The sequence below is a fragment of the Gigantopelta aegis genome, chromosome 5 (genome assembly GCF_016097555.1).
Source record: "Gigantopelta aegis isolate Gae_Host chromosome 5, Gae_host_genome, whole genome shotgun sequence".
NCBI classification, from domain to species: domain Eukaryota; kingdom Metazoa; phylum Mollusca; class Gastropoda; order Neomphalida; family Peltospiridae; genus Gigantopelta; species Gigantopelta aegis.
In genome coordinates this window covers 17,332,449-17,352,304 of record NC_054703.1, presented here as the reverse complement: position 1 = coordinate 17,352,304, position 19,856 = coordinate 17,332,449, and the positions used below count along the sequence as shown (strand labels likewise).

At 37.7% G+C, this 19,856-nt stretch overlaps 2 protein-coding genes across 4 annotated transcripts in view; one reads left to right on the top strand and one right to left on the bottom strand.

The window, feature by feature from the left end:
• Positions 1–13,459, top strand: part of LOC121373485 (NADPH oxidase 5-like) — a 50,282-nt gene extending 36,823 nt beyond the window's left edge. For all 3 annotated transcript variants that reach the window (XM_041500153.1, XM_041500154.1, XM_041500155.1), the window contains 6 exons: positions 2,815–2,919; positions 5,815–5,843; positions 6,418–6,462; positions 8,949–9,158; positions 10,691–10,954; positions 12,864–13,459. In XM_041500153.1, coding sequence (XP_041356087.1) covers positions 2,815–2,919; positions 5,815–5,843; positions 6,418–6,462; positions 8,949–9,158; positions 10,691–10,954; positions 12,864–12,995 — 785 coding nt within the window. In that variant the 3' untranslated portion in view covers positions 12,996–13,459. The remainder of the gene's footprint in view (positions 1–2,814; positions 2,920–5,814; positions 5,844–6,417; positions 6,463–8,948; positions 9,159–10,690; positions 10,955–12,863) is intronic.
• A 269-nt stretch (positions 13,460–13,728) lies between these two features.
• The window catches only part of LOC121372978 (polyserase-2-like), a 30,072-nt gene continuing 23,944 nt past the window's right edge, over positions 13,729–19,856 (bottom strand). Inside the window, exons 8-13 of the mRNA XM_041499417.1 lie at positions 18,983–19,080; positions 16,976–17,241; positions 15,426–15,573; positions 14,904–14,926; positions 14,582–14,721; positions 13,729–13,971 (exon numbers count right to left, since the gene is read on the bottom strand). Of these exons, the coding sequence (XP_041355351.1) occupies positions 13,762–13,971; positions 14,582–14,721; positions 14,904–14,926; positions 15,426–15,573; positions 16,976–17,241; positions 18,983–19,080 (885 nt within the window). The 3' untranslated portion in view covers positions 13,729–13,761. The remainder of the gene's footprint in view (positions 13,972–14,581; positions 14,722–14,903; positions 14,927–15,425; positions 15,574–16,975; positions 17,242–18,982; positions 19,081–19,856) is intronic.

Here is a 19,856-nt window from a genome sequence, read left to right as displayed (position 1 = left end):
ACTCTTGCTAAATCGTTTTGGAGTGTTCTTGCGCTCGAAAATATATTCCTTATTGCTAATGATATCAGATATCAGTCTTCACGCAGTATGTTGGCACGTTGGAAACCCTCTGCAATGAACGTTGTACTGGTTAGCAAATGCGGGCTATGAGATCCCTCATTGAATCACCGGGGGTGACTCGTGCCACCTCAGTGGGAGCTAAAAGACGCCTACCCATGGCTGAAGACGTCTCAAACAACACAGCTTACACTTTATAAAGCAAATTTAATTGCGTCGCGTGCAAAAACATGCATGGCATCCACGATTATTGTTTAGCATGTGTTTCTCTATTGCTGGTGCGATAAAGAGTAGATCGCTCTAGCAACTCATAGCACAGTCAATGGTGTGTTTGGATGTGTTTCATGATTGTGAATGTTGAATACCACACCAAACCATTTTAACAATATGATACTTCGTTTTTATACTCTATTTGTTGTTGATTAACGGTTTATGAGGAATATATATTGCATTACAAAGTTTACAATAATATTATTATGTTCTTGACATACGTATCTGATATTGGGGTGGAAGGACCGAACTATCTGATATTTAAAGTGGGGTTAGGGGGGGGGGGGGGGGGGGGGTCTGAGTTATCTGATATTTGAAGTAGGGTGGAGAACTGAGCTATCTGATGTTTGAAGTCAGCTATTTGATATTTGAAGTGGGGTTTGGATGGGGATTTCTGATACCATTCAGTATAGTCTGTTTGCCAAGGCAAGTAACCTTGCAGTTCGGCTCCTACAATTTGTTCTTTGTTGTGTTTACATCTGTGGAAGGTGTAGGTTTAGGATCCGAGAGATGCAAACTTTACACGCTTGCATATTTTGAAATAGTCATTATGACGTCCAAGATGGTTACCTAACCACAAATCTGGCAATATCTAAAATAATTTATTAATGTATCACATTTTACATCAACCAGATCAAACTTTTGATATTAGCGATTGAGTTTTATGGATCAAAGAATAACTGAGATGTTGTATTATAATTTAAATGCAAGATGACAATAAAATGACTGCCACATAAGAAGTCACCATATCGTGCATTCTACTTCACTACAAACAATAACTTTTACTTTAAATATAGGACATTTTTAGGGCAAAGAATTCAGTTCTTGTATTTGTTTTCTAAAATATTTTTTTTTTGTCACCGACTGAATCCAAGATGGCTATCAAAATAGCTGTCAAAAGAAAGAAATGTTATCTTTATATGCATTACCTTCAACAGTCATTTTGAAACCAACTGCTATCTCTTGAGGATGTCCAGTGCATTAAAATATGTATACAAGTAATTACAGGTATCTGAAGGAAATGGTTTATTTAACGACGCACTCAACACATTTTATTTACGGTTATATGGCGTCAGACATATGGTTAAGGACCACACAGATATTGAGAGATGAAACCGGCTGTCGCCACTTCATGGGCTACTCTTTTCGATTAGCAGCAAGGGGTCTTTTTCATGCACCATCCCACAGACAGGGTAGTACATACCACGGCCATTGATATACGATTCGTTGTGCACTGGCTCGAACGAGAAATAGCCCAATGGGCCCACCGACGGGGATCGATCACAGACCATCTATAATAATAAGTATTAAGCTGACTGCTGTCGTAGGGGGTGCATCTAGAAGTAAGGTCGTGTCATATAGACCGATTCTATAATGTCTACCTTGTTGTATTAAATGGGCAAGCCACAACCAATGATTGGCGTTTTGGTAAATACTGTGGAATCAGTCTTTATAATAATTCACATTTTCTGTCTATTGATAATTAATATTTATACTTCATCACTACAGTTCGTTGACCATATCAGTTTGTCAGACATCAATTTTTCTCACGTCAACATTGAAATTACTAAGTATCCGGTTATGCTTCTAGTAAGACCATAATAGAAGCTATATATCAACAAAAAAGCTGTTGTCCTGGATGGTGTATTTTTTTATATATTTTTTTAAATACTCGTTGTTAGACACAAGCCATATGAACATATATGGCTACTACGTGCATTCGGTTATGGTGATCATGTTCAGGTATTGCTGAAACATACTAGTAATTGAACAGGATACTAGTAATTGAACAGGATACTAGTAATTGAAATGTTAAATGTGAAAAGGTGGCCTTGGACGACTTACACAGTTCCGGATAAATTGCTAACCAAATACAACATTTGATAAAGTGTACATTATATCCATTATTAGTATTAGTAAATGAGATTGACAAACTATAAAAATCAGTCACTTATAATTTGCGTGCTTATTCCGGTTTACGACAGCAAGCTTGACATTGTGAACTACTTGGTCCATGGTAAGTAACTTTACATGTAGATTAACAACCAGACCTGATTGATACTCCTTTAAAACTAAGCTGCTGCTTTCACAATCATTGTTTTAAGTAATGATAAACATATAACAATGCCATTATATTGGTCATCTTGAATTCAAACAATGATAAACATTTGTTGTAATATCTTAATCAACTTGGAATAGTTCTGAATTTCTTGACCAACTAAACTACCGTCATAGACATCAACCGTTTCGTCATAGGTGATAAAATAACCTAAATATTGCCAGTTATGTGTTTTGGCAGCCACCTTGGATGTCATGTTGAATATTTTAAAATGCTCAAGGGTGCAAAGTTTGCACCCCTCGGATCCTCAGTTAGCACATTCCAAAGATGCAAAAACCGTAAAGAACAAGGGCTTGGCAAAAAGACTACATGTAGTATTGTAAATGTATTAAGTACCTTTAAAACTACTTTTGTGTGTAAAATTTCAGATACTTTCTGTTTACACATTCGATCAACAGGAGGATGGACGCAAAAAGTTTACGAATATTTCGACAAGCTTAATACAGAATCCTCATCTAGTAACAAAGACATTAGTAAGTATTTACTTAACTAGAATGTCGTCTTATTTAATACAGAATTCACAGCTGGTAGCAAAGACATTGGTAAGTATTTACTTAACACAGAATGCTATTTTATTTAATACATTATGAACAGCTGGTGGTAAAGACATTGGTAAGCGGTTACTTAACACAGAATGGTATCTTATTTAATATAGAATGTATGGCTAGTGGTAAAAATACCGGTAAGCATTTAATTATCACAGATGTTATATTATTTAATATAGAATACATGTCTGGTAGGAAAGACATCAGTAAGTATTTACTTAACATAGAGTTGCATCTTATTTAATACAGAATACACAGCTAACAGCACAGACATCGATAAGTATTTACTTAACACAGAATGTCATCTTATTTACCACAGAATACATGATAAGCAGCAAAGACAACGGCAAGTATTTACTTAACAAAGAATGTTATCCTAATATAGAATGTACAGTAGGAAAGACATGGGTAAGTATTTAGTTAACTCAGAATGTCGTCTTATTTAATGCTAGTGGCCAATACATTATTAATTATTTATTCATCACATGCTGTAATGTTATTGAATACAGAATGCAGTTGGAGGCAAATACATTGGAAAGTATTTATTTACTACATAACATAATGTTATTTAATCGATAGTTGATACATTGGAAAGTGTTTATTTTCTACATAACATAATATTATTTAATCGATAGTTAATACATTGGAAAGTATTTATTTTCTACATAACATAATGTTATTTAATCGATAGTTGGTTCGTTCAATGTGTTGGTCGTGTCTCTGCTGTTTGCCACAGTCTGTTATTTACTACATAACATAATGTTATTTAATCGATAGTTGGTTCGTTCAATGTGTTGGTCGTGTCTCTGCTGTTTGCCACAGTCTGTTATTTACTACATAACATAATGTTATTTAATCGATAGTTGGTTCGTTCAATGTGTTGGTCGTGTCTCTGCTGTTTGCCACAGTCTGTTATTTACTACATAACATAATGTTATTTAATCGATAGTTGGTTCGTTCAATGTGTTGGTCGTGTCTCTGCTGTTTGCCACAGTCTGTTATTTATTACATAACATAATGTTATTTAATCGATAGTTGGTTCGTTCAATGTGTTGGTCGTGTCTCTGCTGTTTGCCACAGTCTGTTATTTACTACATAACATGTTATTTAATCGATAGTTGGTTCGTTCAATGTGTTGGTCGTGTCTCTGCTGTTTGCCACAGTCTGTTATTTACTACATAACATAATGTTATTTAATCGATAGTTGGTTCGTTCAGTTTGTTGGTCGTGTCTCTGCTGTTTGCCACAGTCTGTTATTTACTACATAACATAATGTTATTTAATCGATAGTTGGTTCGTTCAATGTGTTGGTCGTGTCTCTGCTGTTTGCCACAGTCTGTTATTTATTACATAACATAATGTTATTTAATCGATAGTTGGTTCGTTCATTGTGTTGGTCGTGTCTCTGCTGTTTGCCACAGTCTGTTATTTACTACATAACATAATGTTATTTAATCGATAGTTGGTTCGTTCAATGTGTTGGTCGTGTATCTGCTGTTTGCCACAGTCTGTTATTTATTACATAACATAATGTTATTTAATCGATAGTTGGTTCGTTCAATGTGTTGGTCGTGTCTCTGCTGTTTGCCACAGTCTGTTATTTACTACATAACATAATGTTATTTAATCGATAGTTGGTTCGTTCAATGTGTTGGTCGTGTCTCTGCTGTTTGCCACAGTCTGTTATTTACTACATAACATAATGTTATTTAATCGATAGTTGGTTCGTTCAGTGTGTTGGTCGTGTCTCTGCTGTTTGCCACAGTCTGTTATTTACTACATAACATAATGTTATTTAATCGATAGTTGGTTCGTTCAGTTTGTTGGTCGTGTCTCTGCTGTTTGCCACAGTCTGTTATTTACTCGGGTTTTTTCTCTTATGATTTTTGTTTTCTTTTTTGACATCATCTTTCCATTGTCCAGTGTAACTTGAAGGAATCAGCTACTAGTATTAATAATGACATCATCTTTCCACTGTCCAGTGTAACTTGAAGGAATCAGCTACTAGTATTAATAATGACATCATCTTTCCACTGTCCAGTGTAACTTGAAGGAATCAGCTACTAGTATTAATAATGACATCATCTTTCCACTGTCCAGTGTAACTTGAAGGAATCAGCTACTAGTATTAATAATGACATCATCTTTCCATTGTCCAGTGTAACTTGAAGGAATCAGCTACTAGTATTAATAATGACATAACCTTTCCACTGTCCAGTGTAACTTGAAGGAATCAGCTACTAGTATTAATAATAACATCATCTTTCCATTGTCCAGTGTAACTTGAAGGAATCAGCTACTAGTATTAATAATGACATCATCTTTCCATTGTCCAGTGTAACTTGAAGGAATCAGCTACTAGTATTAATAATGACATCTTGTTGTACACAGGAAAGACAATTAGCACTGATGCAGTTAGAAGTAGTGGGGATACATGGATGGCTATGCCTCCAACCCCGTCCCCACTCCCCCTCTCCCTCCCCCATCACATTGTTTTTATACTAGGCTTGGATAAAAACATAATATTTAATGATTCGCTCTATAACTGTTGTAGTAAATTAAATTTGTTTGGTTTAACAACACCACTAGAGCACATTGATTTATTAATCATCGGCCATTGGCATACATTTGGTACTTTTGACATAGTCATGGAGAGGAAACCCGCAACGTTTTTCCATTAGTAGCAAGGGATCTTTTATATGCACCATCCCACCGACAGGATAGTACTTACCACGGACTTTGATATACCAGTCGTGGTGCAGTGATCTGTTGTAGTACAACACGTGAATATAAACGGTGTCCATTATATTTGTTTCTTTACAGATAAGAAACAACCAAGCGATAAAACAGAGGTGAGGATACATCCACTCAAAGTTGGTATGCTTTGCAAAAATGACATGGGTACTGCTGGCGGGGAAAGGACAATATGTTTAATCAGACCGATTAGAAAACAAAATGAAAATATTTACATCTACAAGCTATATTGTATTAACATCACATAAGCATACCAAACGGGATGCGTTTTTTTGGAGGGAGGGGGTATCGATGTTTTCGTGTTGTTGTTTTGTTGGGGGGGGGGGTTTGTTTTTTTAATTGGGGGGGTTATAATGGGGTGTTTTCGGAGGGTGGGGTTTTTTGGAGGATGGGGATATCAATGTTTTCGTGTTGTTGTTTTGTTGGCGTGTTTTTTTGTTTGTTTGTTGTGGTTTTTGTGGTTTTGGGGGGGGCTGGGGAGGTTTTTTGTTGTTGTTATAATGGGGTGTTTTCGGAGGGGTGGGGTTTTTTGGAGATGATAATTGTGGTTTTTCGAGTGCATTTTATGTACTATATGTGTGCTGTTGTTGTTGCTTCGGTTTTGTGATTGTTGTTCTTTTTTGAAGAATATTGTAGAATCGTATCTTTTAATTTTAATTTGTTTGTTTTTAGATTATAAATCCAGCCATTTCCTGTAACAAGTTTGTACCAGTTAGGGTGAGTCTAATAATCCATTATGTTTAAAATTAAAAAGACTTATTGAAAAAGAAGACCATATAGTGAACTCTTTATCTAGATGATTGTGCGAAAAAGACTTATTTTTGTAACCACGGCAGTTAATCACGGCAATCGGCAATGACATGGAGACTGCCGCAGTTTTTTTCAATTTTGGAACTTTTAAGTTTTTGTCACAGTGTAAATTGTTTTAATTATTAAATTTATTAGGGCTGACAGGGTCGTAGCTAGCGGGGTGGGCAAGGGGATATTGATATTGACGTTTTAAGTGTGTAACCTCTCTGAAATTTCAGAGCCTCTATAGTCCGTCTCATATTTCTATAAAAATGTTTTGTGTTATTAATTTAAGTTTTGTTTGAAACGTGTTTTCAAAATAAACAATTTAAGTTTTGTTTAAAAGTGTTTTCAAAATAACAAAAAAATACTATTTGTGTGTGCAATTTACAAATATATCGGCTCAGAAATAACTAACTTGTAGTAAATTTCATAGTATGAAAAAAGCCGTTCCCATGGGACGGACTATAGATTTCAACATATCCTGGGGGGCATGACCCCGGACCATCTAGTGTCTTGCGCCTTCCATGCTTGTACGTTCCACGAATTCATCTGTATTGTAATCGTTATTATTATTTTTCTACTTTTTCTTCTTCACCATCTGTATTATTCCGACAAATCCGTTTTCAAATATGTCTTACATGTTATTTGGCCAAACAAATTGTGCAACATGCGGATGCTTATTTCTAATAGGCATAAAGAGATGGGTCTTATACGAACTTTCCTATTGCGACCACCTCGATTACCACACGCACTTTTCCATATATGTACTTTAGAACGATTATAAAACAAAATGTTTTCAGCTAAAAGTCGAGTAATTTGGGCGAACGATAGACAAATAGGCTATCTACAACATGTCATAATTTGGATATTGTACATATTTGTATATAACGATCACCGTGAATTAAGCCGACTATTTCGCAATCAACGATTTCGTAAAAACGCCTGCAATAACATGATTGACAGTTTGCCATCAGTCAGACAACAACATTGGCCATTTCACCATACTCCGTGAGTTCGATCTGGTTGAAATAAATGGCGGCTATTTTGGATTTCGCTGTGATGTTTTCTAGGCAACCAATACAAGTTAACGGGTTATGGGGTAGTCTGTCAAAAACATGGCCACCATGGATAGGTTAATGACATCAAATAGTTCAAAGTGGCTCAGTTTTCCTTACCCGCCCCCCCCCCCCCCCCCTCATTAATATATGTATCGCATTAATAAGTGAACTTCTATACTAAATTTCAGACTTGTAATTTATTTTGTAACGTAAGTAAATAAATTGCAAATTTATTTTATTTATAATTCGCCCCCTTCCCCCTCATTTTTAAAGCCCTTTAAAGCTACTTCTGTTCAGGATATAACATTTATTGTTCCATACGTTGTCCAGTACACTGGGTATAACAGAGACGTATTTCAGTGTTTGCAACCCTTAGGCCAGTACACTGGGTATAAGCAGAGACGTATTTCAGTGTTTGCAACCCTTAGGCCAGTAATTATAAGACAAGATTATTTGTATGACCACCATTTGTCGTACGGTAAGGATTGGTTGTAGGACAAGATAACTTGTATGACGGTCAATTGTATGGGATCTAGGACAAGATAAATTGTATGACGGTAAATTGTATGGGTTCTAGGACAAGATTAATTGTATGACGGTCAATTGTATGGGTTCTAGGACAAGATAACTTGTATGACGGTCAATTGTATGGGATCTAGGACAAGATTAATTGTATGACGGTCAATTGTATGGGATCTAGGACAAGATAACTTGTATGACGGTCAATTGTATGGGTTCTAGGACAAGATAACTTGTATGACGGTCAATTGTATGGGTTCTAGGACAAGATAACTTGTATGACGGTCAATTGTATGGGATCTAGGACAAGATTAATTGTATGACGTTCAGTTGTATGGGTTCTAAGACAAGATAAATTGTATGACCATCATATGTCGTACGGTAAGGATGAATTGTACGACAAGATGAATTATATGATGGTCAATTGCATAGGTTCTAGGATAAGATCAATTGTATGATCGAGATGGATCTTAGGATAAGATCAATTGTATGATCAAGGTTGACTGCATGGTTAAAATGGGCTGTAGGACAAGATGAGATATATATATCAATATAGGTTATAGGATCCACACTGGATCAACTGGGAAATCTCACGCTGCTTCTGTGTGTCCGTGAGTGCAGATGGCAGTGGGATACAAACCAAGACTATATGTCGGAATGACCAAATGTTTGACATCCAATAACCGATGATTAATAAATCAATGTGCCCTAGTGGTGCCGTTAAACAAAAACAAACTTTAACTAATACCTACCAGGTTTCACTGGGGTGATTTAAACACTATAGCAGGGAATATTAACGATGGTTGTCGTTGTTTTGTTTTCCTCCGTCTCCAGGCGTACATCCACGGGCCATACGGCACGTCGACACGGGAGATATTCGAGGCGGAGCACGCCGTGCTTATTTCAACAGGTATCGGCGTCACGCCCTACGCAGCCATCCTACAGAGCATCATGTGTCGTCTGAAACAAGCCAAGGCGCTCTGTCCCAAATGTCTACATACCTGGTACGACAAACCGCCAAAAGAATACATCAATCTCAGAAAGGTTTGCAAACTGTTCTTCTTCTTTTTTCAACTTATGTTTTCGTGATTCTATCCGATTAAGGTTCAAGCACGCTGTCCTGGGCTCACACCTCAGCTATCTGGGCTGTCTTTACAGTACAGTGGGTTAGTTGTTTCATTTCAACTTAGTTTTCGTGCTTACATCCAATTAAGGTTCAAGCACGCTGTCCCGGGCACACACCTCAGCTATGTGGGCTCTCTGTCCAGGACAGTGGGTTAGTTGTTAATTGTTAGTGGTTAGAGAGAAAGAAGAGGGTATAGTGGCCTTACACCTACCCATCGAGACTCGCTCTGGGTGGGAGCCGGTACCAGGTTGCGAACCCTTTACCCTACCAGCCTTTAACCCTTTAACCACGAAGCCACCGAGGCCGGTAAACATTATTAAAGTTGGTGAAGAATGTTAGAATTATGCACCTTGTTAATATATATATATATATATATATATATATATATATATATATATATATATATATATATATATATATATATATGTGTGTGTATACATATACAGCACGTAGTTTCAGTTAATTGAATTCGTTACAACCTCAGAGCAATATATCTGTGTATATCGTAATGGAACAGTTGAATGTTACCAACAATAAAAAAAAAAATTACAATAAAAACGTACAAAAAGAAACAAAAACAAATGTACAGATTAAAAAAAATTTTTTTAAATAATTAAAAATCGCGCTTCCAACCCATGCGAGCTTTTGGAAGCGTTAATTATGTTATCATTAAATAAATGTTAATGTATTTAACGTGTAGCTACTAATGGTTAATGTGCGCTCACTATAAAAAGCATTCTTTGAATACTTGTAAATGCCTATGCCAGTGCTTGTGCTTTCCCGTGTTCCACTTGTTATTGTCAACAAAATGGAGTTTTCTACTGTATTGTATTCGGCGTTTCTTGTATGCACCACCGGGAGGGGGGATTCTTTTTAGCTAGATTTCTTGTCTCCACGTCATTTTCCCCGGCTGATGTTAGTTAACTTCGGTGACTCGCATTATGGCCATTCTGCATGGGTTCTTGAACAAGATAACTTGTATGACAGCTGTTTCGCGTTTATCTCAACATGTCCCAGCCTGTCCTAGCAGCACTGGTCGATAGACCGCCACAGTCTAAGAAGAAATATGAAGTGGCGTCGGCCCCTCCTACAATTTTCTGGAGTTTATTTTTTTTACATTGGTACCATCTCGAATTCTCCGGAGCCGGGCCCGTCCGTACCACGATACCAGACGTGGGATATAGTAGTAGTAGTAGTAGTGGTAGTGGTAGTGGTGGTGGTGGTGGTGGTGGTGGTGGTAGTGGTAGTAGTATTTTAATATTTGTTATTTTTGTCAATTCGTTTTGTAGTTTTTTTTTTTTTTTAATTCAAATTATTGTAGTTATTATTATTATTATTATTATTATTATTATTATATTAATATATCAGTCGCGACTATATGCCCATAAAAGGGGTATGAGGATTAACTGGACACAGACACGAATATAAAATAGCAATATATAATTTGTAGGTCGACTTCATCTGGATAAACCGAGACCAGAAATCCTTTGAGTGGTTCATGAGTTTACTCAATGCCCTTGAAGCGGAACAGGCTGCAGTGTGTGACCTCATGAAGTTGGAAATGCACATGTACATGACGTCAGCGCTGTCAAAATCTGACGTTAAAGGAATATTCCTACAGATGGCGCTTGACTACTTTCACAATAAAGAGAAGCGTGACATCATTACTGGTCTCAAAACAAGGACACACCCAGGAAGACCGAGTTTTAATAAGGTAGAGTTATGTTTGTTTATTACAATAGTGGCAGCCTTGGACTGTAGTGGATATTTGTGCACAGAACGTTTGGAGATGGGAGAGTAGGGAGGAAGTGTAGGCTTCATATCCGGTCACCACAGGATTCTCAATAATAAGCCCGATAACTCATTAATATGCAAATGTATGCACGACGTTACAGGTCAGTCCTGTAGAGGAAGGGTTTATGGACGTTGTGCACTGATGTAAGTGTTGATTAGTTCACTAATTAAACTAGAATAATTAAGATAGATAGTTATCAATGCTTTATCCAGAAAACCGCTCCAGACACGTGACCGTTGTATGAATCGAATGGCCAGGTGGTGGGGTAAAACGCAATACGGAAACACCCGAGCATGTGCGACAGTGGAGTTGTATAAACATCGAGTGTGAGTTTAACCTTAAATAAACTGTATGAATCTTTTGAACTCTGTTCATCGTGGGATCAATGTCGTTTTTACTAGCCGCCACTTGGGAGATATACATTCAAATAGTTATTACGTTTTAAGGTAAAACAGGCCTTTAGAGATGTCGGCAACAGGTGTTGTATATTAATTCGTATTTCAAATGGAAGCCAATGGATAATCTCCAACGTGGTGGATGGGAGGTGGGGTACTGAAGTGAATGAAATCCTGTAATAACCGAAATCAGTTTACAAATTGACAATTCATAATTATAGGATCTTAAACGAGCTTTAACTTTCTATCATGTGTATGTCCCGAGTGAAATAACTTTCAATTGTCACGAGCTTTAGCGAGTTTAATATTCTATTTATTACCCATAATCGATCTTAATTTATATCACTCAACTCGTTTGGTTGATGTTCCTGCGCTAGTAGATAACGTCATCCTGTGACGTCGAAGTGTTACGTCCTACTTAGCATTCTAGTGGGACATATCACTTTGATATGTACCAAGATAGTTTTAACCATATGGGTAATAAAACGCAGATTCTGGTTATTAAGTAGAAATAGCTTTCTACCGACCCGCCAGACCTCGGAACTTCAATAGGTCTGGCGTTTTAAATTCTATTCCCTTGACCTTCGGGAATCATTATCCCACTCTTATATTGCCCTAAAATGTATTGATAGTCCGCTAATGTTTACAATTTCATATGTGTTTCTGTCTATCTTCCTTCGGGAATCATTATCGCACTCTTATATTGCCTTAAAATGTATTGATAGTCCGCTACTGTTTACAATTTCATATGTGTTTCTGTCTATCTTCCTTCGGGAATCATTATCGCACTCTTATATTGCCCCTAAAATGTATTGATAGTCCGCTAATGTTTACAATTTCATATGTGTTTCTGTCTATCTTCCTTCGGGAATCATTATCGCACTCTTATATTGCCCCTAAAATGTATTGATAGTCCGCTACTGTTTACAATTTCATATGTGTTTCTGTCTGTCTTCCTTCGGGAATCATTATCGCACTTTTATATTGCCCTAAAATGTATGGGTAGTCCGCTACTGTTTACAATTTCATATGTGTTTCTGTCTATCTTCCTTCGGGAATCATTATCGCACTTTTATATTGCCTTAAAATGTATGGGTAGTCCGCTACTGAATGAATGAATGTTTAACGACACCCCAGCACGAAAAATACATCGGCTATTGGGTGTCAAACTATGGTAATGGAAACAAATAAGGTGATGATCAACATCAACAGAAAAATTCAAGATATAAATAAAAACAGTGTAAAGAACTGTGCAAAAATACAAATACAAATATCACAGATAGATACTGACTTTTACTCTAAACTTCAATTTGTGCTGTATTGGCCATTCTCAAAGAGAATGTTACACCCCTGCACCACGGCGAGGTTACAGCACACGCAGGGGAGTCCGCTACTGTTTACAATTTCATATTTGTTTCTATCTTTTTTCACAGCTATTTAAGAAGATATCCGAAGAAAACCTGGGTAAAGTGAAAGTATTCTTCTGCGGCTCTCCGTTTGTGGCTACACAGCTGAAGGAGCTATGTGAAAAATACGACTTTGACTTCTGTAAAGAAATATTTTAACACTGACAAACCGATCGAGCATTTGATCCAATACACACTTCTAAAGCAAAGGAACAGCAATATTTGTTTAAAGACTCCTCAGCACGATTGAAACTACGTCTATCTGTTAGAGAGAGACAGAGAGAGAGAGAGAGAGAGAGAGAGAGAGAGAGAGAGAGAGAGAGAGAGAGAGAGAGAGAGGGGGGGGGAGGGTTAGTGAGTCTACTCTTTCCAAACAGTCGCAATGTATCAGTCGACCAAACGCACGCCAGGCAAGCGCTGTACCACTACACTGAGCTACATCCGGCCTCATGTCGGTGGTAAGGCTGGACGGTAATGGGTCCATGTTCTGGTATCGAATGAATACCTGATTGAGTACCCAGTCAAGTAGAGAGACGTACAAAATACAAAACATATGCAATAGTGTACTTCAACCTTAATTGGATATAAAGACGATACATATATGAAATAAACTGCCTACTCAATGAACCATAAGAGTTTTGTGTCATTCAGTTCATGTATATACGACCGAACCCCCCCCCCCCCCCCGAAATCGCTTTTTTTATAATTTAATATATCTGACATTGATATCTGACATTATTATATTTACTCAACATAGAAATATATGCCCAATATCTCTGCAATTTATTTCAGAACCCCCCTTTTCAAAATCCTATGTACGCCCATGATATATAAACATATGAATAAATAAATAGAACTTGGTAGATGCATAAATAAACAAACTGTAATACTCTAGCGCATGTCTGTGGCATTTTATTTCGGTGGATCAAAGATAGTGTACACCGGTGAGCGCGATGCCTCTCTTTGTGTGACTGGTATAATATGCAATGACGGAGGCCACCCAGTCGTGGTAATGTGCTACGTTCGTGTACACGCCGGGTGTGTACGCCTGAGCACAGCCATAACCCCACGACACTATTCCGGCCACTTTCCATACGCCATCTCTGTAGCAAACCATGGGACCTCCAGAGTCACCCTGCAAAAGAGAAACGTATGTCTTTGTGTCTGTCTGTCTGTCTGTCTCTCTGCCTGTCTCTGCCTCTCTCTCTCTCTCTCTCTCTCTCTCTCTCTCTCTCTCTCTCTCTCTCTCTCTCTGTATGTGTGTCTCTCTCTCTCTCTCTCTCTCTCTCTCTCTCTCTCTCTCTCTCTCTCTCTCTCTCTCTCTCTCTCTCTCTCTCCAGCCAGTGCACCACGACTGGTGTATCAAAGGCCGTGGTATGTGTTATCCTGTCTGTGGGATGGTTCATATAAAAGATCCCTTGCTGCTAATCGAAAAGAGTAGCCCATGAAGTATGTGTGGTCCTTAACCATATGTCTGATGCCATATAATCGTAAATAAAATGTGTTGAGTGCGTCGTTAAATAAAACATTTCCTTCCTTCGTCTCTATCTGTATCTCTCTCTCTCTCTTTCTGCCTGTATGTCTATGTGTGTGTGTCTCTCTCTCTCTCTCTCTCTCTCTCTCTCTCTCTCTCTCTCTCTCTCTCTCTCTCTCTCTCTCTCTCTCTCTCTCTCTCTCTCTCTCTCTCTCGTTATAAAATTTGTTTTCTGTTTTTTGGGATGGTGGTGGATACATTTGGTACTGACTTGGCATGCGTCGTGTCCTCCATGCTTTCTTCCGGCGCAGATCTCGGTTGGTGGAATTGTTCTGTCCATCAAGTAAGAACACACCTCCTGGCTCAGAACCGGAACACTCACCTTGAGTAAGTGCCGTGTTCCTACGCCACCTGAGGGTAAAACAAAGGTAAAATTACTTTGCTGTGTTCTGAAAATGTTCTGATATAGTTCCACAAAGGGTTTTCTTTTCGATTTAAAAAAAAATAAGTTGTCAATCAGTTTGATTATTTTGTTGTGCATCGACTCTGTTTTCTTAAGGCTATTTGAACCATTCACGGGAGAGGCTGGATACAAAGGAATCTTCGGAAGGAACATCTAAATATATATTAAACCACACAAGTTTACAATTAACATACTATGTTCTGTAAATTATGAAAATATAGTGACTTTTTTTACAATATGATTTAGAGAGAGATTTCAGATTGTGTAGTGATGCTAACCTACATACCTCCTACTATTGGAAGTGTGAAGTTCCTCTTAAGCGGGTTGTTCTGCCGCTGTAGGAGTAACGTGGGAGCGTGGACCTCTTGACCGACTTAGAAGTCATGGTCTTAACGTGGGTACACTATCCTTATACATAGTGTCATAGTGTAACATTTACAATTATATTCAAATACAATGTATGTATAAAGCTGTACGTGTATGATTCAAGTAATCGTGATTCGGTGATCTGCCAATAACTTTGTCTTCAGTTCAATAGGGGCTAGCAACCAGACCAGTCAGTGTAAAACTAAATTATAGCATTGAAGGACACTATAGATCGTAATTGTTGCCCCCAGCTTAACAGCCAAGTATTATAAGCCATGGCAATTACACGTCAACAAATATATGTATCTTATAAATATGTGTTTTATATACATGAGATGTAGACTCAGAGAGACCGAACGGAACACCCAAGGAGGACAGATCTGCTGTTCGTTCCCTTGGGGTTCTCGGTCGCAATGATAACTCTATCGGGAGACCTGTGTGTCATTCACCCAAGAGCTGACACCTATATATTATCTGTATCACCATGATGTTAACTTGTTAATCATGTTTCATGTTGTAGAAACTACATCAACAACTTGTGACTTCTGTTATTGATTTAAAATTACTGTCAAACAACACAAGGAAAACCTACACTGTGGAACGGAAGAAAATATTTGATTTAACGACACACTCAACACGTTTTATTTACGGCTATATGGCGTCGGATATAGAGATAGGAAACCTGTCGTCACTTCATGGGCTACTCTTTTTCGATTAACAGCAAGGGATTTTTTATATGCACCATCCCAGAGACAGGATAGTGCATACCACAACCTTTGTTACACCAGTTGTGGAGCACTAGCTGGAACAAGAAATAGCCCAATGGGGCCACCGACGGGGATCGATCCTAAACCAACCGCGCATCAAGCGAGTGCTTTACCACTGGACTGTGTCCTGCCCCCACCTACACTGTGTTACAGAAGAAATACTACACTGTGTTACAGAAGAAATACTACACTGTGTTACAGAAGAAATACTACACTGTGTTATTTGCGTGGCGAAGGAAGGAAGGAAATGGTTTATTTAACGACGCACTCAACACATTTTATTTACGGTTATATAGCGTCAGACATGGTTATGGACCACACAGATATTGAGAGAGGAAACCCGCTGTCGCCACTTCATGGGCTACTCTTTTCCATTAGCAGCAAGGGATCTTTTATATACACCATCCCACAGACAGGATAACACATACCAGGGCATTTGATCACCAGTTGTGGAGCACTAGCTGGAACGAGAAATAGCCCAGTGGGGCCACCGACGGGGATCGATCCTAAACCGACCTCACATCAAACGAGCGCTTTACCACTGGGCTCTGACCCGCCCCCACCTACACTGTGTTACAGAAGAAATACTACACTGTGTTACAGAAGAAATACTACACTGTGTTACAGAAGAAATACTACACTGTGTTACAGAAGAAATACTACACTGTGTTACAGAAGAAATACTACACTGTGCTATTAGTGTGGCGAAGGACACAACAGTTACTGAATCTAGATGTCAGTATTAAATGGACATTCTTGAGTTGACTGCATTGTAAAATGTGTCCGACTAATAAAATATTTCTACCATTAAACTTACATATTAAATATATTTTCCTGTTTAGAATATCAGTGTCTGTATATTCAATGTGTTTCTGGTCGTCTTAATATTTGTAAGAATCCCAAACTGGATTTTGTCTTCAAATAATTTCGTACAGCCACTAATATTTTATGCACAAAAATACATTTGATATGCAATTACAATCGTTAAAAAGTCGCTGTTAGTCGATAACATCTTTAAAATTACAGCAAACTCAGGAATGTCCCTATAAAGGTTGTTTTAAATATTTACCCGAGGAGCTGGCTCCCCATCCGGTGACCGTGCAGTACAGGTCTTTGAACGTTTCGTTTCTGTCCGGCAGACACACCGGTCGGATGTATTTGCCGTATGCGTTCAGGGGAGTGCCGATCTTCAACATGGCGATGTCGTTCCCGTACTCGGCGTTGAATTCTTTGTGCATCACTAGCGTCTCGATTTTAACTATCTTTTCGTGTCCGTCCGTCATCGCTCGGTCGTATTCGCCAAGGACCGCGTTCCATGCATAAGGGTTTTTATTTCTTTAATAATAATAATAATAATAATAATAATAATAATAAAGAAATAATAATAATAATAATAATAATAAGAGGGAATGAAAGGAATGTCGGTTAACGACACCTCGACGTATTTTACACACGGCTATTTGGTGTAGACCTACCACGTGCTTATTTCGACATTAGTTGAGATAAAAAGAGAAGAAACTCCCTGCTGCCAGTCATGTTACTCCTGATAAAACAACAAAGGATTTTTCAAATATATTTAAATCTACTACTAGCATTGTATTACCTGTCTATGATATTCCATTTAATAAGATGTTTGACACAGGTATAATTTCTAAAACGTGGTTAGGTGGTATCATTTTGTCTATTTTAAGTACAGTTAAACCTGTCTTAAGCGGTCACACATAATAGTAAACAAAAGATACCGCTTAAGACAGGTGGCCGCTGATTATAGGTTATCTTATATAGAGTCTTTAAAACATTTCTTGTTTGTTCTTCTTTTTCTTACTGCTAATTAACCATGTGCGCTCCACATTTGACTATATCGACTTTCGGCTTCAGAAATGATGTAACTGGAATGTATTAATTTAACCTTTGTGAACAACTTGTTTTCTTTTTCCATTTAAGTATTTAATTCTTACTTCATGCGGTGTATTGTTACAGTAAATGCATATACAAATGTCAAGCTTGGACTACCCAGAGGCACTTAGATGCATTCCAGAGTCGTACTTTCTTAATTGATACACTGTAGAGATGTATGGGCTGAATGGATACAAGTATTCCTGAAGGCGTGAGGATCGCTGTTGGTAAAATATCCCTTTTATAGAACAGAAAATATATATTTATACAGGTATTTTAGCGATTTGTGATCCGATTTAGGTGTCCGCGTTAGACAGACGATCGCTTATTACGAGTGCATTTACATTAAAAATATTTTGAGAGGGGAAAAAAGTGTCCGCTTACAGCAGGTGACCGCTGATTACAGGTGGCCGCTAGGACAAGTTTGACTGTATTTATAAAACCAAAGGTGAAGCATCACTACCTGAGAGATGTTGACCTATCACTATATTTAGCTGTCTGGGTAAATGGTTTATTTCTCTTATAATTAATCGTTTAACGAAGTTTATTGATTGGGCGGGGATTATTCCCACATATCTGTACTACATATCTACTGAAACTGATGTCATAAAATGACCTGGCTGTCAAACGTAACGAACTAGTCAAACCAATTACACTAAGATATGTGATATTTTAATGAATACAAAGACAAAATGAGTCCTGTGATTGCCGTCCATTTTACGACTAACATGGAAGTACACCACAGTATCCTGAAATCATACAATTTTTTGTCGAATTTTATTTTAATTTCACCGAATATCATCTGTTTTTGCTAAAACAATTTTCTTTTTCTCCCTTACGTTGACACAAACAAGAATTATATATATATATATATATATATATATATATATATATATATATATATATATATATATGAAAAAAAACATTTTTTTAAAAACTAAAAGCAGACTATGGCTATTAGCCTATATAGACAGACGCTATTTTCTTACGTCATTGTGTATGTTTCAGCGCTAAACCTATCCTTAGTGACGTCACGCCACTGTTAAATATAGTGCTGAATATAGTGGCGCTGTGTGCGATAGTATCATTTCCCCTTAAGACGGATGGTTGAACTAAGCCACCGAGTCCAGTTATATCTCGATAGTTTGAACTAAACATTTATGAAATACCGAAAACGTACTCCTTGAAGCAGTGCGCAGCCGTGAGAATCCACTTGTCACTGATGAGTATTCCGCCGCACATGTGACCCTTGAACGCGTCAAACGCTCTCAGAGAAACCTACAACCAGTCTATTATCAAACATCATGTATTTCTGGTACAACTACAATTGTATATTCAGTTGATAAATATATTTATACAGGTGTACAGAGAAATATAACCAGTATTACACACGTGTGTCATAATGATTTCACGGATGAGTAATTTGGGGAAGCGACGTCATATCATAATTCGGCTTCCCTAGTCATAGCTGTCGTTTCGTCGTCTCCTAGTTACGTTTGAAACGTACTAGCATGGTCCTAGCGAGGGTAATATATACATGAATCCTGGCACGAGTTTCGTAAAATCAGTACGATTAAACACGGGTGTTATAATTATATTATTTTCGTGAATAACAAGCTAGGACCATGCCAAAACGTTTGAAATGTAACTATAAAGAGACGACGAAACAACGTCATTTTCTGAAACGACATTATTTTTATAAACGTATAAGCATTAAGTTATGACGTCAGTTCACAAACTTACGTCATTCGTTGTGCACGTGAAATCATTATGACACACATGGGTCATACTGGTTATATTTCCCTGAATATCTTGAACTATGTGGATAATAAATATATATGAAATATATAGAGAATACTAAACAAAAATCCAACAAACACTCCCACCCAACAACAAACAATAAAAACATCACTCTCACACACACGCGCGCACATACACACACACACACACACACATATATATGAGGTGATGAGGTGAGGGCCTTTTGTGTGTGTGTGTGTGTGTGTGTGTGTGTGTGAGAGAGAGAGAGAGAGAGAGAGAGAGAGAGAGAGAGA